Source organism: Odocoileus virginianus, chromosome 10, assembly GCF_023699985.2.
Source record: "Odocoileus virginianus isolate 20LAN1187 ecotype Illinois chromosome 10, Ovbor_1.2, whole genome shotgun sequence".
Lineage (NCBI taxonomy): Eukaryota > Metazoa > Chordata > Mammalia > Artiodactyla > Cervidae > Odocoileus > Odocoileus virginianus.
The window spans coordinates 5,981,018-6,004,286 of record NC_069683.1 but is presented as its reverse complement, the minus strand read 5'-3'; the positions used below and the strand labels follow the sequence as shown (position 1 = coordinate 6,004,286).

The 23,269-nt window shown below is 53.7% G+C and overlaps 1 protein-coding gene and 1 pseudogene across 3 annotated transcripts; both read left to right on the top strand.

Moving 5' to 3' along the window:
• Positions 1-2,012, top strand: part of LOC110136833 (guanylate cyclase D-like) — a 59,018-nt pseudogene extending 57,006 nt beyond the window's left edge.
• Positions 2,013-2,187: 175 nt separating this feature from the next.
• LRRC32 (leucine rich repeat containing 32) lies at positions 2,188-16,106 on the top strand. Of its 3 annotated transcripts, XM_020892775.2 has the most exons (4): positions 2,188-2,310; positions 2,891-3,060; positions 7,004-7,094; positions 12,017-16,106. In XM_020892775.2, exons 2-4 carry the CDS (start codon positions 2,915-2,917, stop codon positions 13,922-13,924), a joined length of 2,145 nt encoding a protein of 714 aa, XP_020748434.1. In that variant the 5' UTR covers positions 2,188-2,310; positions 2,891-2,914; the 3' UTR covers positions 13,925-16,106. The 3 variants fall into 3 exon arrangements, with proteins under 3 accessions (XP_020748434.1, XP_020748435.1, XP_020748436.1); XM_020892776.2 differs by lacking the exon at positions 2,891-3,060; XM_020892777.2 differs by lacking the exons at positions 2,188-2,310; positions 2,891-3,060 and adding an exon at positions 3,073-3,218.
• The last annotated feature ends 7,163 nt before the right edge of the window (positions 16,107-23,269 follow it).

The following is a 23,269-nucleotide window of genomic DNA, read 5'->3' as shown; positions in this document are numbered from 1 at the left end:
TGACTAACCACAACTACAGTCTTTGGAGGTGTGTGGGAGGAGGAGAGTGGCTCTCCCCCAGCCCGCCATAGCCCCAGCCCCGCCCTACCCCAGCCCCAGCCAAAGCTCTGTGCCAGCCCAGTGGTTTCTGCTTGGCAGCAGCTCAGAGAAGAATGAGGTGGCGCTGGACGTGGGGGGAACAGGTTGGGTGGGAGAGCCTGAGAACTCTCTGATTCCAGCTCTGCCATGTTCTGCCCATGCTGCAGGGCTGCTGTGAGGCACTTCCTGGGCATTTGGCCCCTTGGACAAGGATCTGGAAAAGGAAGCCCACAGGGAGTGGCAGAAGCATCATTAATCAGCAAAATAAAGACAGCCAGAAGTTGCCTAACAACCACTGGGTGCATGCCCCAGGCTGGGTCCGTTATTCTTAGTCTAGGCACCAACCTGAGAAGAAGCTACTATCTTTCTCACTCTACTCATGGGGAAACTGAGGTTCCATTGGATGAGATGAGGACTAGCGCTGGGGGTAGGTGGGGGAAATATTAGTGATGACCAACAGGGCTCTCAGTCAGCATAGATCTGAGGTTCCTGGTGGCGAGGAAGGAGAAGGTGTGGACACCCTTCCCAGGTACTGTGACCTGTACCACGCTCTCCTAGCAGCTCAGGTCCCCTCTTAGAAAAGCTTTGCCGATCTCCTCCTCTGAGTCTGTGTTAGGCCCTGCCCCATCCCCACCCTGTTCCCCTACTGCTCACAGATTGTCATCTCTGAGCTGTCCCCATCTGCCCAGGCCTGTACCCACAGTAAGTCAGATGGGAGGAAGGAAAGGCAGCTGCCATTGTGAATTCAAGGAACTCAGCTTGTTAAGTCCAGCTTCATCCTGATTTACCACAAGGCTTTGGGTGGTCCCTTCCCCATCTGTAAAATGGGACACCCTGTGCTACTCTCAGGGCTGGTGACCATCACAGAAGGGAAACATTGTGGAAGAGGAATCCTCTACTACCCTCAGAACCAGGGTCTGGAGGATAGCTGTGACCCTCTTCCACTTGGCACCCCTCCCTCAGGTCCACACTCAGTAGGGCAGGGCAGCTGTGATTTGGCAGGGTCGAGGCATCCAGAAGAGGAGGTGGCTTTGGGGAAGATGTGTAAAAGACAATGATACCACAGTGCTACTTTTTGAATAGCACTTGAAGACAACCTGAGTAAGACGGTGCTGGAAACGGGGATCCAGTTTGGTCAGGGCTTAGCCCTGGGTTGGGAAGTTCCCCTGGAGGAGAGCATGGCAACCCACTCCAGTATTCTTGCCTGGAGGATCCCGTGGACAGAGAAGCCTGGTGGGCTACAGTCCCTGGGGTTGCAAAGATAGGCAATGGATGAGCAGCTAGGCACAGCACAGCTAGCTTTGTGAAGACTGGGCTGAAATCCCTGTCTCTTATAGTCAGTGTGACTTTGGACGTGCCACTTAACCTCTCTGAGACTCAGTTTCCCCAAATGGGGACCTTACTAGTCCCAGAGAGGTGATTTTTATTTATACTCGACGACCCCATCCCTAACTTGTTTCTCCACCCGAATTCTGGAGACTTAAGATGGTACCTTTTCACAGCTGCTTGAGGGTCCAGGAGCAGCTGGAGGAGGCTCTGAACACCACACCACAATCCAGAGAGGGGACTGTGGACCCACCAGAGGGGATGGCTGAGGTGTGGGGGAACCCCCTTTCTAGCCACCCCAGGGCCAGTGAAGGGTCATTTCCTTCCGTGTTCAGCCCCGCCGTCACCTCTCCTGTTTGCCTCCCCTAAGTGCGGCGGCGCCAACAGCGGGGGAAATCGGGGCCAGGCCGGATTTCCTCTGCGGACCTGCGGCTGCTAGAGCCACCCGCCCCTCCGGACCCCGCGGGGCCACGAACTGCACGTGCGGCGGCCTGGGCACGGCCTCGGTGGCACAGCGCTTCTTTATGGACCCTTCTCCCTCCCCGTCCTTTCATCCTGCCCTCTTCGACCCGCCCCTCCCCAGCCTCGCGGTTTCGGACGCGAGATAATGCTTCCTCCCCTCGCGGGTTCCGGATAAACCGAGTCACGCGGGGGCGCGCCGGCCGGGCGCTAGGACCCCGCGGCCGGGCCGAGGGGGGGCGTGGTGGGGCGGGTCGGCGGGAGAGGTATTTAAATTGGAGCCCCAGTCGCCCTCTCGTGGGTCAGGCTCCCGTGGGGCGGTGGAGCGGCCGTGCGCCTCCTCGGGCCGTGACCCCGGGGTCTGGCGCGGGGTGGGACGGGGAGGGCAGGTTTGCGCAAAATGTGCCGGGGCTGCCCGGGAGAGGAGCGGCGGCCGCGCTGAGCCAGGTAGGAGCCGCCCAGCGGGCGAGGCTGGCCGGCCCCTCGGGGAACTGGCGGTCCCGAGCCCCTCTCGAGCAGCCGGCGCGGAGCTGGGCTGGGGCTGGTTCATCGAGACACTGATCCTCAGCAATACACCCCCCACCCCAACCAATACTTTGTGCGTGGGGCCAGGGTTGACCCTGCCTCGGCTCCAGGCTCCTAGCTCAGCGGATCTTTCCCGCGAAGGGCAGGGCGAGGCCGGCGTTCCCATTTGACAGATGGGAAAACAACCGCAGAAAGGCCGGCACTTGCCTAGGGAAAACACAGGCTAGTCAAGGGCAGTTCAGGATTTGTCTCTGGTCTCCTACTGCCCTCTAACCCTGGCGTGGGGGGCGGGGGGTGGGGGGGAGCGGGTGTGTGGGTCTTCCCATCCCACCGCACCAGATAGCCTGCCCATCTCTAGGGGTGCAGAGGGTGAGGCACCCAGCTCTCTCCTAGGGTTTCCACAGCCAGCCCTCTTCATGGGTGGTAGGACGTGAGGGACCCCCCACCCCCACCCTCAGCTGCTTGAAATTCCGCCATCACAGACACATTCCTTTGGGTTAAGGTCTAATTCCCCCGTGGGCTGCACATGTCTCCAGAACGGGGCTTGCCCTTAGTGATTCACTGCTGGCTGGGAACATCCACAGCAGCACTCCCAGGACCCGACTCTGCCGTGATCCAGGCTGAGAGGAGGGAGAGGAGCACCCAGGAGCACCCCGAAGCCCGGCTGGCACTGTGAGCCTGTCTGCTGCTGCGTGTGTTGGGGTTGGGGGATGTGTGGAGTGGGCTAGAAAGGAAATCTTGGCCTGGTGTTGTGGAAACACTTGCTTTAGGAGGCAGACAGACTGGATTCTGAATCCTGACTCTGCCATTTACTGCCTATGTGACCTTGGGTAAGTCATCTCCCTGAGCCTGGTTTTCCTCTTGGGCAAATTCTCTAGGAGGCAGGCAGCTCAACACCTGCTGAAAAACGCACAACACACAGATCTGGGCTAAATCCCCAAACACTCATGAGCTGGGTAACTCTGGGGTAAGTCACTTCACCTTTCTGAGTCTCAGTGTTCTCATCTGTAAAATGGAAATTATAGTAACTGCTTCATTGGGTTGTTGTGAGAATTAAATGATACATGTCAAGTGCTAAGAAGAGTATCTAACATCCTTAAACACTAAAGATGGGCTTAACATCGGTAGCACCTCTCCACCTCATTTCTCTCTCTCCCTCTCTCTCTCACACACACACTTTCACACACACGTACACATTATTTTTTTGGCACTTCTCCTCCCAGAGTCCTAAGATGTTTCTGGCCTCTTCTTCCCTGGGCCACTTGTCTGCAGGCTAGGGGCCTTCCCTTTGAGCACTCCTCACCACGCCTGGGCTGCTCAGCCCTGCAAGTTTGTCCCCACTGGGAAAGACAATGTGTGTCCAGGGTACCTTCACAGCCATTCTCTGCTTGATCATCACAACCACTGGGGGCAAACAGTGGCTAAACAGGAACCAGGCTACTTGCTCTACAGATGGGACATGGAGACTCTGAAAGGTGAAGGGACGTGCCCCAGGGTGCAGGGCTGGTGAGCAGTAGAGTCAGGATGGGAGCCTGGGTCTCAGTGATCCCAGTCCTCCCTCTTGAGAGCGAGTAGCTCTCAAATTCTACACACTGTGTCTGGGCACTTCTGAAGGGTGCCCGCCATCAAGGGGCCCCTCTCCTTTGGATGGCAGGGCAGAGTTCCACGTGCTGCAGGGAAGGGCCCCCCTGGATGCTCAGGTGCCCACCTGGGAGATAGGATGGGATTTGGCAGGGGAACAGGAAACAAGAGCCCCTTTGGGAAGGTTCAGAACTAACCCAGGTCCTCCCTTATCCTTACCTACCTTATCCTTACTCAACACTCAGCCCTTTGCAGTGGACTGCTACCCCTCACTTTGCTGTTTATTCAATAGATCTTTAGTGAGCACTGCTTATTAGATCCCTGTTCTCAGAATAAGAAATAAACTATTAGGAAACAACCAATACAGGGAAAACAGTAAAACACATGCAGATCTGGGGAGGTGGAGGGAGCAAGCAGGGCCAAGGCCCTGAGGCAGGAGGGCACTTGCTTGAGGAATGGCGAGAAAGGTAGGACTCGGTGAGGGAAGGGCAAATGGTAGATGGAGTCAGAGAGCAGACTGTGTACATCTGGACTTGATGGGAGGTTTTCAAGCAGTGAGATTCATGGTCTGATACATGATTTAAAGACATCACTCAGGCTACTGTGCTTAGGACAGACTGAAAGAGATCAGGGTGGGAACAAGGTGTTGCTGGGGTTGAGGCCCGAGGTCATGGTGGTGCTTCCGTCTGTGGGGTGGTAGGCAGATCCAGAGCCTGTTTTTTTTTAGGAAGAGCGGACAGAACCTGCTGATGATGGGAGGGAGTGTGGCAGGGAGGTAAAGGAGAGTCCAGGAGAGAAACTGCCGTGTCACCGAGGCACCGCGTGTGCATTCTCAGTTCCTTCCCCGACCTGCACAGTGTGAGATGGGCCCGAGTGAAGAGCAAGGCCCCTCTGCCCTGGGGACACGTCCCATGGTGATGGGGGGGGAGGTGGTGGGGTCAAGGGAAGGGAACCAGGGGCGGATGGAATGCTTGGCGCCAGTATATAGCCCAGACTTGGAGAACCAGAGAAGGCTTCTTGGAGGAGGTAACATCTAGGCTGAGACCCAAAGAATGAGGAGGTATTCAGCACAACAGAGGGGAGGAAGTGAAGGTTAGGGGCAGTGAAAAGATGCTTAGAGAACTGAAGGGGATCCAAGGCTTCCAGAACACAGAATAGGAAAAGGGACAGTGAGAAATGAAGCTGGAGAGCAGAGCTGGTGAGGCAGGCAGGCTCCTCAAGGGCCTCAAAGGCCCTGCTGAGGGGTTTCCACTCAATTCCGAGTATACTGGCTTTCAAAAGGGTGGTGATGTTCTGCTTTTTAAACAGCAGAACAGAATTTCCTGTGAAAGCCCAACCTGTAACGCAGGTGAGAGGGAGAACAGCTGTGGGGCAGGGGGCCCATGGCCCCGGGGGAACCCGGGGAGCAGGGCTTAAAAGACACCACTGCGTTCTTTGCCTATCTGAACAAGGAAGGACCTCAGAGCACCCGCCGTCATTTACAATTCATAGCAAGGATGTTTATGGGTTCTAACAGTAAAGACGCAGCCCATAAAGGTTCTATAAATGCATCTTCTAAAGCATCCCTCAAAAATAAATAAATAAATAAATAAAGTATCCCTCAGATTCACAATTCAGTACTTACTTATTGAGCACCTGCAGGAGACCTTATAGCATAGAGGTTAAGTGCACAGATCCAGAAACCTAACTTCCTGGGTCTGTCACTTGTGAGTTGTGTGACCTTGGGCATGTTGCTTAATTTTTCTGAGCCACCGTTTGCCTGTCTGCACAGTGGGAATGGTGATCATGAAGCCAAGTCATTGAATTATTGGAAAGAGTAAATGAGTTCATAGCTGTAAAGTGTCAAGAAGAGTGCCTAGTATATGAGAGCTCTGTGTGTGACATTTTCATAGAATACGTCTCATTTGATCTTAACAAAACTTGGCGAGGTTGGCATTAGCCTCAGAAGAGGAAACTGAGGCTCAGAGAGGTAAAGCGACTTGTACAAAGTCACACAGCAGGTAAGTGAAGGAGACAGAGGAAGCAGTCTGGTGTGGGTGACTCTGAGTCCAGTGCTCTTGGAGAGCATTATGTGTCTCTCTTTGTTAATGTTTTGTATGTATTTATATTATGGTCACTTCTGGGCCTTTATCTGTGTCCCCAGTTCCCAGTACAGAGTCAGACATGAAGAGGCATTCAGTAAAGATGTGGGTGAATGAATGAATGAATGAATGAAATTGACGAACTGAGCTGTGTGTTGCTAGCACTTGGCCCAGGTTCTCCGTGAATGAGCACCTAGCAGCCCTGGGATGCGACCCGGCTGGGGCCTTTGTGGTCCCCCTCAGCCTCAACCAGGCTGCTCATAGAGAGAAGGGCTGGCCCAGCAGGCCTGGGTGTCCCACTGTGTAGGCGGTGGCTTCAGTGAAAGTTAAGGGCCTGGCAGCCTGTTCCTGGGGAAGTCCACGGGCCACAGTGCTGGGGGCAGGGCAGGCCTCCTGGCGGGGCTTCCTGTCAAGGCTCCAGGCCCAGCCTTAAAACAATGGCAGGGACTTGGGGATCAGAAAATCAAAAGAGAAAGGGCAAAATAAAGTTCTGCGGGTGGGGGGATTGAGGAATTCCGTTTGGAACTTGAAGAGCTAAGATGCGGGGAACTGCTTGTAGCCTGTGTGGAACTGGAGTCAGAGGCCCAGCCCTGAACTTGGTCCAGGGCAGCCCTTAAAGTCTGTCTGCCTCTGGCTCACCTCCTCCAGGCTGTCTTCCACCAGATGGGGCCTTTTGAAACCCAAATCTGATCTTATCACCCCCTGCTTAAAAACCCTTGTCCAAGGTAATGGCTTAGCTCCGCCACCTGGCACCAAAGGCCCTTTGTGACGGGCTGCAGCCCTGTTTCCCATCACCTTCACAAGGTGCCCCATTCACAGCACCTTCAGTCCAGCTCCCACTGTGGTCTGGGGTTCCCTGAGGGCAGGTGCAGACAGGAGGGGGTGGTGGGAGCCCGCAGTGGCAAGGAGCCTGCGGTCTTAACCATCTTCCCCTTTCCTCCCGCCCTGTGCAGAGCCATGAGCCACCAGATTCTGCTGCTTCTGGCCGTGCTGACCCTGGGCCTGGCTACCTCCCAACACCGAGACAAGGTGCCCTGTAGGAAGGTAAGATGCTCTGCCTCATCAGGGAGAGCTCCTCATATCCCCTGCCCCCCGGGCGTCCTACTGCCCCAGAAGCTGGAGGCTAGAGGGCTCAGAAGAGGAGAGGGGATCCATTTAATGCCATTAAACCTCACATTTAATGAACACCTACTAGAATGTCTAAATGCCTTGTTTACTATTAATCCTGCCAGGTAAGTATAATTATTCCAGTTTTAGAGAATTGAAAACCAGCTTGGAGAAGTTAGCCAACTTGTCCGAGGTCACTCACTTCAGGCCAGTAGGGACTCTATTTCCTCAAGCCGCCCCCACAAGGCAGTGGGTCCAGCTGGGGCTGAAGAATATGTGTGCGTGCGTGCTAAGTCACTTCAGTCGTATCTGACTTTTTGTGACCTCATGGACTGTAGCCCATCAGGCTTCTCTGTCCATGGGGATTCTCCAGGCAAGAATACTGGAGTGGGTTGCCATGCCCTCCTCCAGGGGATCTTCCCATCCCAGGGATCAAACCCACGTCTCTTACATCTCCTACCTTAGCAGCCAGGTTCTTTACTGCTAGCACCACCTGTGAAGTCCTGAAGAATATGTATATGTGTGGGGAACCTGGGGTGGGCAGCTGGGAAAGACTCTTCTGTTCTGGGCCCCTCCTGGGGACAAATCCCCTCCCTAACTGGGCTCCTTAACTTGGGCCGAACTGCCGTATTCCTGCTGTGATGCCTCTCATTTGTTACTGCCCAGGTCAAAAGGCTGCCTCCTCCAGGAAGCTTTCCCTGACCCTTCCCAGGCCATCCCTTTTCTGGGCTCCCACAGTCCTAAGCCTTCCTCCTTCTCAACACTGAGCAGATGGGGTGGTTGGTAAATTGGTCCACACCTGACTCATCTACCAGACCAAGAGCTCCTCAAGGGCAGTGACAAAGTTTGATTCACTTTGTCCTGTTTTCCTGCCTGGAGTCAGGGAAGCTAGCTCTGAGGTTACTGTGACCCTATGGGGTACAGAGAAAAGAGATTATCTAGTCTACTTGTAAGGCTGGGCAATCACTGAGGTCAAGGCCAGAGCTTGGGCTGGGGAAGGGACAGGCCCTCCAGTAGCCTCATTTGATCCTGGGACTGGAAGCTCATGACACAGAGCTGGTGTTTTAGTCACCCAGTCATGTCTGACTCTTTTGTGACCCCACGGATTGGGATTTTTCCAGGCAAGAATACTGGACTGGGTTGCCATTTCCTTTCTCCAGGGGATCTTCCCAACCAAGGGACCGAACTTGCATCTCCTACACTGCAGACGGATTCTTTACTGCTGAGCCACCGGGGAAGCCCTTGTGACACAGGGTGGGCAGCTGCTTTTGGAGGTGCCTGTGCTAGCAGCCAGGGCCAGTAGCACTTGCCTGGGGTTTGCAGTGTCTGCTGTCGCCACCTCACTTGTGCTCCTTGGAGCCCTTCCAGGGTTCCCAGAACCCAGAATAACAGGCAGAGAGGGACTCAGATGTCACCATGTGCAGCCCCACATCCTACCTGGGGCAGAAGGCTCAGAGGGAGGAAGGGTCTGGGCCACCCAACAGGCAGAGGGGACCTGGGTGAGCTTTGGATTTGGGGCAAAGGAGATAACAGGCAGGAAAGGACTTTCTGAACCCCCACGGAAGGCATTATGATGCTTTTCAGTAGTAAACAGAAATGGCCACATGCCAAGAGCTAGCAAGGGGCCTGCTCTACACTAAGGACTATCTCTCATTTTGTCCTGCCCAGAACTACTCTTTTCAGCTGAGGAAACTAAGGCTGAGAGAAGGGATGTGGCCCCAAGGTCATACAGACAGGAAGTAACAGAGCCAGGATTTGGACCCCTCCCTGCCGAGTTCATGCTGTCCACTGCAGGCTGATTCTCGCTGCCCTGCTTCCCTTCTGTGTGCAGGCAGTATGATGGGGTTGAGTGGCACCCTCTTCCCTCCCCTCCTTAAAAAAAAAAGAAGCTGGGCAATGGCATCCTGGCATATCATAGAGAGTGGATGGGGGTCATCAGGGGAAGCTCTGAACCTGACTAAGGTCGAATGCTCCCAAGACTCCTCCCCACATAAATCACTCCTGCTGGGGGCTCAGAGATCAGGGAGCATTGGGTGCCCCACAAATGGTGTCCTGAGAGCTGCCCTGGTCTTCAAGCTCCTTCTTGGACTGAACTGCTGAACTGGAGAGCTGAGCAGTCCTGTCTCGTGGCAGCCCCCTCTGGGCCTCTGTGACAGGGGTCCTGGGCACTGGGCAGAAAGCAGGATTGGGTGCTGGACTGGGCTAGTTTTATGTCCTGGCTCAGCTCTCAGGGGCTGGTGCCCCAGGGAACCTTTGAGTATCCAGAGGTGAAATGGGGCTGGGCTTACATATGGGGTAGGCGTTCCCCACCCCACACAACACACGTTATGTCTGTGTTCATTTTGTTGTTTCTTCTTTGATCAGGATGGTTCAGGGAGCTGAGAATATGGATGAGGAGTCTATGCCCAGTAGCCCCAGCTGGCAGGGAGGTTGTGAGGGAGGAGGGAGCAAGGAGCCAGGCAGGTCTGGCAAGGTGGCTGGAGTATGAGGATTCTAGCTTGCACTGGCACCCAATGGCAGGGGTTGTCCCTGGGCCTCTGAGGAATGCCGGTCACTGTGCCGTGTGGACTTGGAAGAGTCACACATGCCTGATGGAAGACAGCCGGTTCCTCCCCCCATCCCTCCCCCTACCTTGGGCTCTTGGGAGGAAGCTGAGGGCTGGGCCAGGCAGGGAACACCCAGGCTGTGTTCCGACCCTGTCGGCCCAGCTGCTGACTTGTGACCTCATTCAGGTTACTGCCATCTTTAGGCTTGGTCTCCCCATCTGGGAAGGGGGTGGGCTGAACCCTTTGCGTTCTAATAGTCTTTGACTCTAGTCTAAATAAATGGATGTACATCCTAAGTTGCTTCAGTTGTGTCCGACTCTTGGGACCACATGGACTGTAGCCTGCCAGGCTCCTCTGTTCATGGGATTTCTCAGGCAAGAATACTGAAATGGGTTGCCATTTCCTCCTCCAGGAGATCTTCCCAACCCAGGGATCAAACCCTATCTTCTTCATTGTCAAGCGGGTTCGTTACCACTAGCACCACCTGGGAAACCCTGAATGAATGGATCATCCTTTTTCTTTATCATTCAGAAAGGTGATTGAGTCAGTCCCTCAGACCTGTATTAAGCTGATGATGTGTTTCATCTACTGAAAAATGTACTGAGCACTTTCTGGTGCTCAGAAAGGCCAGGTCCAAATATCCACTCAATCAAACCCTTTGCCCTGAGCTCACTTTCTAGCCAGTCCGCACTCAGATAGTCACAGGGATCTGTGAGAGCCCAGAGGAGGCCCCGACCTGCCCGGCATTCAGGGAAGTCTCCTAGGTGGAGGAGACCCTGGTGCTCAGCACACAGAGGTCATGGTCCTGATCTGGTTCGGCAGAGCACAACCAGCTGGCGGAGCAGCAGGAAGGAGGCTGAGAGGTGGGTGTGGGAGGGCACAGTGGGGTGTGGTCAGGTGTGGGCTGGGCTAGGGTGGGTTGGGAGATCAGCAGGGACCACAAACAACATTGAACCCTGCTGAGGGTCCTGGCTCTGCCTGGAAGGGGTTTAAGTCAAGGGCAGCGTGGTCAGAGTAGAGTTTCTGAGCAGTTGCCAGGCATTTGGCTGGAAGACCTATCAGAAGGGGTCAGTGGAGACAGACAGGCTGGGGTGTAGTGGGCCTGAGCTGGGTGCTTATGGAAGTCAGAGCCTTTGCTGGCAAAGGCTGGGGTTCCTGGTGTGCCGGAAATGACAGCGGGAGACTGCATTCACATGGAAGGAATTCTGGCCCCTGAAGGCACATGTGGTAGAGGACAAAAGTGGGGTCTTTGGTTGTTAAGAGGCTGGGGTTCAAAAGCTATTAGCTCTGTTCCTCACCAGTGGGGTGATCCTAGACCCTCTCTTTCCCTCTCTGAGCTTGGGTTTCTTAGAGGGGTGATCATGTTTGATGGGCAGGTTACCATGACAATCCGATGAGACCATGGGTCTGAAAATGCGAAATAAAATATAAAATGCTGAATAGGCATTGGGGAAGGATGAGTTACATTCTGGATCAGAACCAGATGGAGCTCACACAGCCAAATCAGTCTTGTCAACAAAGAATATGGGTTGGGACTCTGGTCATCTTTTCCCCTGCCCCAACCCCATCTCTGGGGGGCCCATCTGGACTGGACCATGGGAACTGAAGCCACTGATGGGGTAGGGTGGGGTGGGGGTAGATGGGGCAGCGGGAAAGAGGTCACATCTAGGGAGTGTCAGCAAGGAAGGCAGGCTCTGGGACCAGAGCTGTGCCCTATGGAGTGAGGGTTTGAATGAGATCTGAGGGTGAGGGGCCACAATTAAAACAGAGGACTAGAGTGGAAAGAGCATTTTTCCCTTTTGGAAACATTTCTCCCAAAGTGGTTTCTAATCTGACATCAGCTGGGTAAGTTTAACTCTCTGGGTCCATAGAAGGAACTTGGGATGTGGAACAAGGAGGCCTGGGTCCCAGCTTGGCCCTGCTCCTCACTGGCTCTGGGTAACTCTAAATGATATATGGCTTAGTTTCCTGTAAATTGGGATAATAATCAGTACAGAATTTTTTTGTTGGTACATTTTTCCTTCTGTCTATCATATGTATGGTCTATCTATCAAAGCTTCCTTGAGTCTTGCCTGATGGTAGCACTGCTGTACTGTGTACCAAAGACAGCGGCAGGGAGCAGGGTAGGGATCATGCAGACCTAGGGGGATTAGGCTGGGGTGGAGGACCTGAATCATGCTGGGAGGACAGAACAGAGGCCGAGCCACGCCTGGTGGGAGCTCAAGTCATCCTTCCTAGAGGCGAGTGTCTGGTTCTACCTCCTACTGCATGCATTAATGTCCACTGCTCTCCCTGCCCTCCCACCCTCCCTAGGTGGACAAGGAGGTCTGGTGCCAGGGCCGTGGCCTGCTCCAGGTCCCCTCAATGCTCTCGCGGGACATCGAGGTCCTCAACTTATCTGGGAACCAGCTGCGGAGCATCCTAGCCTTGCCCCTGGGCTTGTACACGGCACTTCGTCACCTGGACCTGAGCGCCAACGAGATCAGCTTCCTCCAGCCAGGGGTCTTCCAGGCTCTGCCCCACCTGGAACACCTCAACCTGGCCCACAACCGCCTGGCGGTGGGCACGGCGCTGAACACTGGGGGACTGGGCCCCCTGCAGCGCCTGACGTCCCTGGACCTGTCGGGGAACAGCCTATACAGCGGCCTGGCGGAACAACTGCTGGGGGAGGCGCCCGCGCTGCGCACACTCTCCCTGGCGGAGAACAGCCTGACGCGCCTGGGCCGCCATACCTTCTGGGGCACACCCGCCCTCGAGCAGCTGGACCTGCACAGCAACGTGCTGATGGACATCGAGGACGGCGCCTTTGAGGCCTTGCCCCGCCTGGTGCACCTCAACCTCTCCAGAAACTCCCTTACCTGCATCTCCGATTTCAGCCTCCAGCAGCTGCGCGTCCTGGACCTGAGCTGCAACAGTATCGAGGCCTTTCAGACGGCCCCGGAGCCGCGGGCCGAGTACCAGCTTGCCTGGCTCGACCTGCGGGAGAACAAACTGCTCCACTTCCCCGACCTGAGCTCACTCCCGAGACTCATTTACCTGAACGCGTCCAACAACCTCATCCGGCTCCCTGCGGAGCCACCTCGGGGTGGAGGCGAGGGCCTCCATGCGCCTTCCGAGGGCTGGTCAGCCTTGCCCCTCTCCAACCCCAGCAGCAATGCCAGCACCCAACCCCTCTCCCAGCTCTTGAATCTGGATTTGAGCTACAATGAGATTGAGCTCGTCCCGGAGGGCTTTCTTGAGCCCCTGACCTCCCTGCGGTCCCTGAACCTCAGCCGGAACTGCTTGCGGGCCTTTGAGGCCCGGCCCGTGGGCTCCCTGCCCTGCCTGACGCTCCTGGACGTCAGCCACAATGCGCTGGAGACGCTGGAGCTGGGCGCCAGGGCGCTGGGGTCCCTGCGGACGCTGCTCCTACAGGACAACGCCCTGCGGGACCTGCCCCCGTACACCTTCACCAGCCTGGCCAGTCTGCAGAGACTTAACCTGCAGGGGAACCGGTTCAGCCCCTGCGGGGGCCCAGCTGAACCTGGACCCTCGGGTTGCGTGGCCTTCTCTGGCATCTCCTCCCTGCGTGTCCTGAACCTGGCGGACAATGAAATGGAGATACTGCGGGCGGGTGCCTTCCTCCACACGCCACTGGCCGAGCTGGACCTCTCCTCTAACCCTGGGCTGGATGTGGCCCCAGGGGCCTTGGCGGGCCTGGAGGGCTCCTTGGAGGTCCTGGCCCTGCAGGGCAATGGGCTGGACGTCCTGCAGGTGGACCTGCCCTGCTTCAGCTGCCTCAAGCGGCTCAATCTGGCCGAGAACCGCCTGAGCCGCCTGCCTGCCTGGACACAGGCTGTGTCCCTGGAGGTGCTGGACCTGAGAAACAACAGCTTCAGCCTCCTTCCAGGCAGTGCCATGGGAGGCTTGGAGAACAGCCTGCGGCGCCTCTACCTACAGGGGAACCCCCTCAGCTGCTGCGGCAACGGCTGGCTGGCGGCCCAGCTGCACCAGGGCCGAGTAGATGTGGACGCCACCCAGGACCTGATCTGCCGCTTTGGCTCTCAGGAGGAGGTGTCCCTGAGTCACGTGCGTCCCGAGGACTGTGAGAAGGGGGGGCTCAAGAATGTCAACCTCATCATCATTCTCACCTTCGCAGTGGTGTCTGCCATCCTGCTCACCACGCTGGCCACCTGCTGCTGTGTGCGCCGGCAGAAGTTTAGCCAACAGTACAAAGCCTAGAGAGTTTGGAGGCCACACACGGGCTCTGTCGGGAGACCCTGCTGGGGCAGTGGGGGAGCCAGAGGCACGGAGAAGAGTGGGGACTGACCCATGATCACACAGTGAGCCAGGGTCCAAGACCCTTGGTCTCTCCGTCCCAGCCCAGAGCTCCTTTCCCCGTGTCCTGCTGCACCAGTAGGTGACCCACTTCTCAGGCCGCACATCATGGGGTCCAGCTGTGGAAGCCGGAAGCTGGGCAGTTTCAGGAGTGATGAAGTGTAAGGCTGACCCCATCAGATCTTCAGATCTTTGCCAAGTATCTGTTTTATGCCACACCCTACCCTGGGCACTGGGGGTGCCGGTGTATGAGACACATCCCTGCCCTCAGCATTTCCCAGTCTGGGTGGGCAGGTGGTTGCAGAGTGTGCGGTCACCATGTGGAATGTGAAAGCCAGGGCTCCAAAGTTCTGCAGCCCCAGCTGGCTGAATGTGGATAGTCCTGCCCTGGCTGGGCCAGGGCAAGAAAGGGGCAAGACCAGGAGGATTCGTCTGAGACATTTCCAAGCAGACTATTTGTCACATCTTCTGATAATGACTTTCAGCTTCTCTGGAACATGAAGAGCTTGTGACCGGAAGAGAGCTGGAGCCACTTGAGTAAGGCTTGGATCCAGTGATGTTAGGCGGGCTGCGGCAGCTCTGGCAGGGTCTGGTTAAGAGGCAGTCTCCCTGGGCTCTGGCCCAGCACTGGACTGGTTTGTTTCCTGCTCTCAATAGGCACTTTCCTACCTGGCACCCTCAGGTTGCACACAGGGGTCCAGATAACTGCCCTAGCCCTCCCCCCATTCCCTGTCCAGGCCCTGCTCAGGCCTACTGCTCCAGCCCAGCCCCACCCTGGCCGGTGAGCCAGGAGTAAGACCCTTATGTATCTGGTTCTGTTTTACACCACACTTGGCAGCAGTGACAAACCCAAGCCTGTGTTGGCCTCTTTATAACAACCCTCTGAGGTTGGTATATTATCCCATTTAACTAGAGGCTCTGAAAGTCTCCCTCCAGGGATTGCTAGCTAAGAAATGCCAGAACTGAGCTCCAGACTCACATCCTCCTGCGTCCAGAGCCTGAGCTTGGCCACTGCAGGGGCTGCAGGCTGTAAGATGGACAGGAAATGGCCCCATATGGCTGGAACAGGGCCAGGGAGCATCTGGGCACGCCCACCCACTCTTCTCCTTCCTTTCTTCCAGGCAGGGCAGAGAGAAGACAGGCAGCCACAGGCGTGCTCCTCCTTCTGTGCCTCTGTTTCTCTTATTCCATCCTTTGCTGACTGGGAGGGCTCTCCTTTTCTCATCTAGTCCTTGAATTCCCTCCCTCTCTCTCCCTCTGTTGAGCATAGCCTGGAACTTGAGACCATTGAGTCCAACCTCCCTGGTACATAGATAGAACAGCTGAGACTAGGAAGAGAATGGGACTTGCTCAGAGCTGCTCAAGTCAGGACAGAGCCTGTGAAAAAAGGTGGATTCAGACCTCACTGAGGGAGTCAGGGTTGGGGGGCTTGGGGGTTGGACCTGGGCAGTTTTCCTTCTCTCTCTCAGCTGTCACATCACAAGATGATGCTGGCTCCAACCTCCCTTTCTGGTCCTCATCATGCAGGGAAGTTTTTCCCCCTAGAAAAATGCGTAGAAAAATCCCATGCAGATATGACCCATGGAATCGTGGGCTGTCTGGGGACAAAGGAAGCCCTGGGATGAGCCTAGGACTCTGTGTCATTGTCTTCACCTTCTTACTGTGCTTGGCCTGCACTCAGGCTCATGATGGTGCTCGGTAAAGTATGAGATGATGAAAATGGCCCTCTGTCCACCCCATTTTACAGATGAGAAAACTGAGGCTGAGAGAGGGTCAGAGACTCAGGGAGTCCATGGCAGAGCAGGGCCAGAACCTGGCCTGGTGGCCTGGCCCCAGCTGGGGGCCCTGGTGGTGAATGGGGCAGCTGGTGGGTCCAGTCCTGTTCAGGATCATGACCACAGGTGCTCACTGCACACAAACACTCTTCCTCAGGCCTGAGGGCAAGGCATGGGCCTTTTCATGCCTGATCTTTGAAAACACTACACGATGCTGCTCTCACCTCCTGGGAGCCAGGCCGCAACCCAGGCCTCAGGACCCACTCTTTGTGTAACCCACATGAATGTATTAAAAAATGATTTTAGAGAAATGGTGCAGCCTGCCGGCCTCCTCCTTGCTGATGGGAATCTTCGCATCCACTTGAACCCTGCCCTCCTCTACTTCCCTTCCAGCCTTTGAAGCCTCATGGCAGACCCCTGGGGAGACAGGCTGAGGACTGCTGGGCGGGAGACTGAGGCCATGGGTCTCACCATCTTGACTCTTGGTGCCTCAGCCACCATCATGTCCCTGCCACACCTCTGTCTCCTCACACTCGGCAAACCCCGCTCCCCACCCGCGAAGAAAATGGTGACTTCCAGCAGGAACTTGTTAGCGCCTTTCTCTCTCTGCAGCTCCATTCAAGTGCTTTCTCTGTACCCTCTCCCCACCCCGTCCAGAGGCAGCCCTGGGCATGTCCTGTCCTCTCTCACTCATTTATTTTCTCACTTTCCTCTCCTTTCAGCCTCTCCTCTCTGCTTCTGTCTTCCTTGCAGATATCAGCTATGCTCAAGTCTTGCCCATTTTAAAAACAGTATGAAGACCCTTAAACCACTTTCCCCTTTCCTTTCCAGACATCATGGGTAAACGTCTCAGTAAAGTAGCTTCCTCTCCCTCCCCTCCATCCTAATCTATTCCAGGCCACTTCCAGCTGTCCCCAGCAATCTCCCCAACCCAGGGCTGAGGTCAAAGGTGGTACTTTTCAGACCATGCCTCCCTGACCCCTCCACAGTGGGGCCCCTTGCCTCTATCCCCCGATCACCCACACCCTCCCCCTGGGACACTCCCCTGACATCTAGGACCCTAGATGCCTTCCTCTCAGGCAACTCTTTTTCAGGCTTTGCTGTGTGCTCATTTTCTTCAAGCCATCAGAATGGCGATCAGCAGGACTCTTCTCTCAGGAACGTTATCACATTCACTGATGTGGCTGCCCCATCACTCTGATGAGGCACACATCTCTGTCTCCAGCCCCAGGCCTTCCTGAGCATCCAGCCCTGCTACCCCAACACCCAAAAGCCTCCCCAGCTAGAGAGTTCAAGTCACCCCAGGGGCTGGAGGATTGAAAGTGAGCAGCCAGGCTGCTCAAAGTTGAACTTGGAAGAATCAAGAGGGGTCAGAAGAAGAGCATTCATGGTTCTTAGAAGGGAGTTGAAGGATGAGAGTGTGGACTGTGGGGTCTAGGGGAAGCAACAAGAGTCACCCCCCTGAGGTGGGGGTGGGAGTCTGGCGAGGGGCACTGAGGCAAAGTCTAGAGGGCGGGGAGTGGGCCCCCGGGCTCTCCCACTTTGCAGCCCTCTGTGCTTGTCTTCCTGCGGTTCCATCTCCCCTTCTCAGCTGCCTGACAGCCAGACACTACCCCCTCTGCAGGTGCCAACCTTCTCTTCTCCACCTCTCTCCCACAGGCTCCAGCTCTGCCTCCCCCACCCCCCAAGTACCCTGGAGATTTCTCCAGCCCAGCTTCTTCTCTGGGCTGTGGCCTCTCACCTCTCTGTTCCTGCACCCAGCTCCTACTCTCCAAAGGAAAAATTGAAATGCCTATTTCATGGCTGAGGCTTGGGCCGGGGGGGGAAGGGTGAGCATTTATGTGACTTGACGCCCTGGCACACAGGAGATGCTCCTTGATGGCCCACGGGAGGATAGTAGCACGGACTGAGCTCAGTCCAGAACTCTGCGGGAGCCTCCAGGCCCCTGACCTCTTTTCCTGGCAAACAGAGGAGTGTGCTCACCTGGCCAAGACCCCCAGCAAGGCAGAAATTCCTGTTTTCAGCTGAACATGGACTCAGCTGCCAACTAGGTCATCAGAGCATCTGGCAAGTTCCAGAGAGAGAGAGGAGGCCAGTGCACAGCCCCTGTCACCGACAGACTGCAGTGCCAGGTCACCAGGCTCACTTGATCCAGTGAGCCATTGCGGCACTCCACGAGGGCCAGGGCCCAGCAGGACTAGCCTTGCAGGCCAGGTGGGAGGGCGGGGAGCCAGCAGCCCTGGCCCACCAGCTGCTGCACCCTGCCGGTTCCCTGTGCTGGCTCAATCCCCCACCCTGGAATCCAGGATCCACTGTCTGATCTCTGTGCCCTTGCTGTTTAGCAGCTCACAGTTCCTGCAAGTCAGGTCCCTGCAACCCTCCAGCCCCATCTGGCCGCCTCCCACCTCTTATTCCAAGCTGACACTTAATTAGCACCTCCAGGTTGGGGTCTGCACTGAATGCTTGACGTACAAGGCCAAAGATAATTCTAACACGCTTTGAAAACATTTCTGTAATTGTCATCCTCACTTTAGAGAAACCAAGACTCAAGATCCCACAGGTATCAAGTGCCAGAGCTGAGACTGAACCCAGGTTCACCCCGCTTCTCTCTGGAGCCAGCGATCTTAACCATTAGGCAGCACTGCCTCCTGACCCTCCCAACTGCCGGCTCTCTCCCACCTCCTCTCCTCAAAATGTCTCACCCACCCTGACCCCTTTGCCAAACCCCTCCTTTTCAACCCCTGCCCTCATCACCTCCTCTGAGAAGACTATCCTGATTTCCCTCCTCCAGCCACTGACAGCTCTGGCTGCCCTGGGCTGCTACATCAGGGTGTCGGCCTGACCTGCCAACTAGACCAGGAGCTCCTGGAGAGAGGTCCTACCCAGAGTCCCTTCTGTATCCCTGGGGCCCGTGAGCCAGCAAGTTCAAAGAAAAAGCTTCCTGAATGGATGGCCCTGCCCTCTAGGACCTAAAGTCTTGTGAGGATTAAGATCAAACCAAGAATGGGTGACAAGCTTCTCAGACAGACCCCGGAGACCCAGTGGGACTGCTCTGGGTAAGAGGAATCTTCTGTCACCATCCAAGTTCCCCTTGGTTCCTCTTGCCTCTAGGACCCTGGCTTCTCTTCTCCATCCCCCACTTGCCCCCCACTCTCCTCTTCTCCTTCCCCTCCCTCAGTCATCTCCCCTCCACCCTCAACTCCCTGGGATCAGCTGGAGCCGTGGTGCTGAGAACATGGAGGGGAGGGAGGCCCAAGCTGTTTATAGGAACTGGAGCAGCTCCATCCATCAGCTCTGTTTGGAGCTGGAGACCAAGCATAATAAATACCTTGGCTCCTCCCCAGTTGTGCTTTCCCTGAACTTGGCCATTCGAACTCCAAATCTCTCTGGCCTGCTGGTTCTCAGGACCCAGCTCCCACCCCACCGCACCCTACCCCCACCTCCCACTAAGCTGCCCTGGAAAGAGCCCTGCCCGTGGGACCAGATATGCAAGGCTAAGTCTAGGCTGTGCTGCAGCTTTGCTTTGGAAGCAAATCATGCCCTGCATCTGTGCCTCCATTTCCCCATCCGTACAATGGGGTCATTATCACTGCCCTCTGAACGTACAATGCTGCTCACACATTAGGCTTGAGCATCCGCTTGGTGCTGGGCCCTGGGCCCCGGGCCCCTTGAGATCCCTGGGAACAGACAGGCAGAGCCTCTGCCTATTGGGCAGAGGGAAGGGCCGCACCATAGCACAAGCAGGAAGTGGTCAGCACCACGAGGGAGGTCCAGACTTTGGAAGTTTGTTTGCAGCAGGGAGCGGCCCTTCCAGCTGGAGGAGTAAAGGAAGACTTCGAGGACATCTGGTCTGGCCCTGCAAGGAAGGGTAGGATTTCAACATGTGGAGATGGGGAGAGCCTCTGCCTGGTGGAGCAAATGCTGGGCAGCGGGAAGATGCGGGCCTGGGGGTGGTGGGGGCAGAGAGAAGTCTCCATCTGCCCAGCCTCCACCCTATCACTCCCAACTTTGTCCTCTTCTCTGATCCTCCAGCACCTTATGCTTTTTGAAATCTTCCCTCCTTCCCTAGAGAGCTTTACACTCACCCAGCTCTCCCAAGTTGTAGATGCATTCCCGGAATTCTGCAGTCATGTCCCCACTCCCAGCCTCCCCCTCTCCCCAAAGTCATCCTAGAAAGTGGAAGATTCAGATCAGGGGAAAAGTCATTGGCCAATAGAACGTGTTTCTGGAATGAATAAGGGAATAAATGAATAAAGGAATAAATAAAAGAGTGAGTCAATAAAAAAGAATAAGTGAGTAGGAAATTGTTTAATTCAATTGACATACTATGCTGTTCATACAAGCTCCCTCCCCTGGTGGTGCTGCTTTTTGGGGGGATGGGTGGGAATAGGCAGTAAACACATGGTCGCATGCACACACACACACACACACACACACAAAGACAATATGGCAACTCATGATGAGTGTTATAAGGAGGAAATAATAGGGAGATGAAATGGGTGGACCTGGAAGTCCTCGCTGAGGATGGAGTCTGTAAGCTGAGACTGAAGGAGAACTAAAGCGAAGTGAGCGAATTAATATTCCTTCTAGCCTCTTCCCCTCACTCCCATTAATTTGCAAGAGCTGCACTCTAGACCCAGAGGTCCATTCTCATGCATTAAAAAGTACTCTTACCCTCATACCCTCTGAGCCTTCCCCTCCCTTCAGTGCATTGGCTGTCCCATTCTAGAGTCATGGAGAAAAATATGGAAGGCCATGCATAACAGGTGGTGGGAGGGATGGGCAAGGGATGGGTGCGAAGAGTCAAGTTGTGGGGTAGGGGGCTGGTTAGGCTACAGGATAAGAGAGTCAAGTTCCAAAGGCCCCTGATTTAAAATTTTGGGTGGCGGGTTGGATGGGCTTGGCTCCCTCCACCATTCTTAAGTTACCCATGTCAGCTTGCACCAACCATATTCTTTCACCCTAGGTAACTTTCTAACATTCTCCTATTTACCCTGTATGTTTTCTCCATAATCAATTCACCATCGACAGACATATTTAAAATATATGCAAACACACTTATGCATGTATCATTGTTTTATAAAAATGGGATCATACTATATACAGTTTCCTGCATCTTTCTTTTTTTATTCAGCAATACTTCGAGGAAGAACCACCAAACAAACAGATAGCTCTGATTCATTTTTGACAGTATGCAATATTCATAGTGTGAATATTCCATAATTTATTCAACTATTCACCAACTGGAAGATAAAAACTTTGATATCTTGCAACTGTAAGCATGCTGTAAAATCATCCTTGTTCATATACCCATAGTCTCTGGAATTGTATTTCTGTCAGATAACTACTTAAAAGTGAGATTCTACATCAATGGACAGATATGCATATGTGATGCTGTGCTGTGCCGTACTGTGCTAAGTCACTTCAGTTGTGTCCAATGCTGCAATCCTATGGACTATAGCCGGCGAGGCTCCTCTGTCCATGGGGTTCTCCAGACAGGAATACTGGAGTGGGTTGCCATGCCCTTCTCCACTGGATCTTCCTGACCCAGGAATCAAACTCAGGTCTCTTATGTCTCCTGCATTGGCAGGTGGGTTCTTTACCAGCAGCGCAACCTGGGAAGCCCATATATATGATACATAATTTCAATAAAGCTACTTTTCAAAAAAACAATGATGTTTCATGTTGCCACAATCAACTTGTGAGATAATCTTTTCCTATGCTTCCTGCCAGAAATGCGGGTAATAGCTACAGATGTGACTCTGCTTATGTGTCTTTGTTCTAAATTGCTTTTTCGGAGCCTCATTTTTCTTTCATAGCTTCTCAATTTGAGTATTTCACTCAGATTGTTCATATAGTCTAAATTTTCTTTTTTTTCTTTTTTTACAATTAAATCTTTAAGTAATCTAAAATTATTATGAAGATGGAAAAATTACTTGCTTCTGGATGTACTATTTCCTTTCCTGAAGGAAATGAGTCTTGAATATTCATTGGAAGGAGCGATGCTGAAGCTGAAACTCCAGTACTTTGGCCACCCAATGCAAAGAACTGACTCATTGGAAAAGACCCTGATGCTGGGAAAGGTTGAAGGTGGGAGGAGAAGGGGATGACTGAGGATGAGATGGTTGGATGGAATCATAGATGGTCATGAGTTTGAGTAAGCTCCGGGAGTTGGTGATGGACAAGGAAGCCTGGAGTGCTGCAGTCCATGGGGTCTAGAAGAGCTGGACATGACTGAGTGACTGAACTGAATTGAATGTACTGTAATTTTGCCAGCATCATGTATTAAATAATCAAAAGCTCACTCTGTCAAATGCTAAATTCTGATATATGTTTGGTATCTATTTCTGTATTTCCTGTCCTGTATATTTCATTGATCTACTTCTCTATTCCTATAATAGAGAAGTTTGTTGTTTGTTCTGATACAAAATAATGCAAGTTCTTTTGCACTGTTATTATTTTCCATAACTTTTTGGCTATTTCCAGGCATTTATTTACTCTTCCATGTAAACATTTCACTCTATTTGGAACTGATCTGGGGATTTTTGACATTTCTATGATATAAGTCTTCCCATCCAGGAGTATTAGTATTTCTTCCCATATATTCAGTTCTCATGTTCAGACTTTCCACAAGACTGTAAAGCTTTCTTCATATAGGTCCTACATTTTTGTTGTTAAATCTATTCCTAACCTATTTTGGACTTTTTGTCAAGATTATAAATGGAATATTTTTCCTACTTTCATTTTTATGTGTTTATTGTCAGTATAGAAAAAAGTACATAATTGGTTTTTGCATATTTATCTTGTACCCTAAAATTGATGTAGCCCATCAATTTTTCTTAATTCAAATAGGGTTTTTTTGTCTGTTTTGGTTTTGTTTTTTGCTTCTCTGCTAGAGGTTCTTGGGTTTTCTGGGTACACAATCACTTAGTCGACCTCATCTCATAGCTCCCTTGATGCCCTCATCACTGTAGCATCTGTCTCTAGCCAGACCTCTCCTCACCTGGATGGCAGCCAGGTTGCAGGGACTCCCCTCCACCATAACCCACCATGGAGCTCCTTCTCCTATATTTTTTCTCTTTCCAAGACCAGGGCTCCAATCCCGTCTCTGATTTGCAGGAATAGAGTGGAGGTGTTACATGGCAGCGCAGGGTGGACACTCAGAATTCCAGCTGATTTGTTCCACAGAATGATTCGTTCCACACTAACTAGAATTCTGTTCTCCTCCTAGAGCAGAGGTTGAAAAGTGGTGGCCTTTGAGCCAGATTTAGCCCTCAGACATGCTTTATTTGGCCCACACAGTGGTTTATAAAAATCTGGATTGGCTGCCAACATTTAAAACTTGAAAGAGTTGTTTTATATGGGACCATATTAAAAAAAATCTAGATTTCTGATATATTTTTTTTAATCATGGAGAATCTGAGAACCTGGGTCCCCAGCCCACAGGACAATGAGTGGCAGAAGCTGTGAAACT

Coding starts and splice junctions, on each gene's coding strand:
- LRRC32 (XM_020892775.2), top strand. CDS start 2,915: ATGTCTCCAGAACGGGGCTTGCCCTTAGTGATTCACTGCTGGCTGGGA. Junction 3,061..7,003: donor CCCGAAGCCCGGCTGGCACT/GTGAGCCTGTCT, acceptor CGCCCTGTGCAG/AGCCATGAGCCACCAGATTC. Junction 7,095..12,016: donor ACAAGGTGCCCTGTAGGAAG/GTAAGATGCTCT, acceptor CACCCTCCCTAG/GTGGACAAGGAGGTCTGGTG.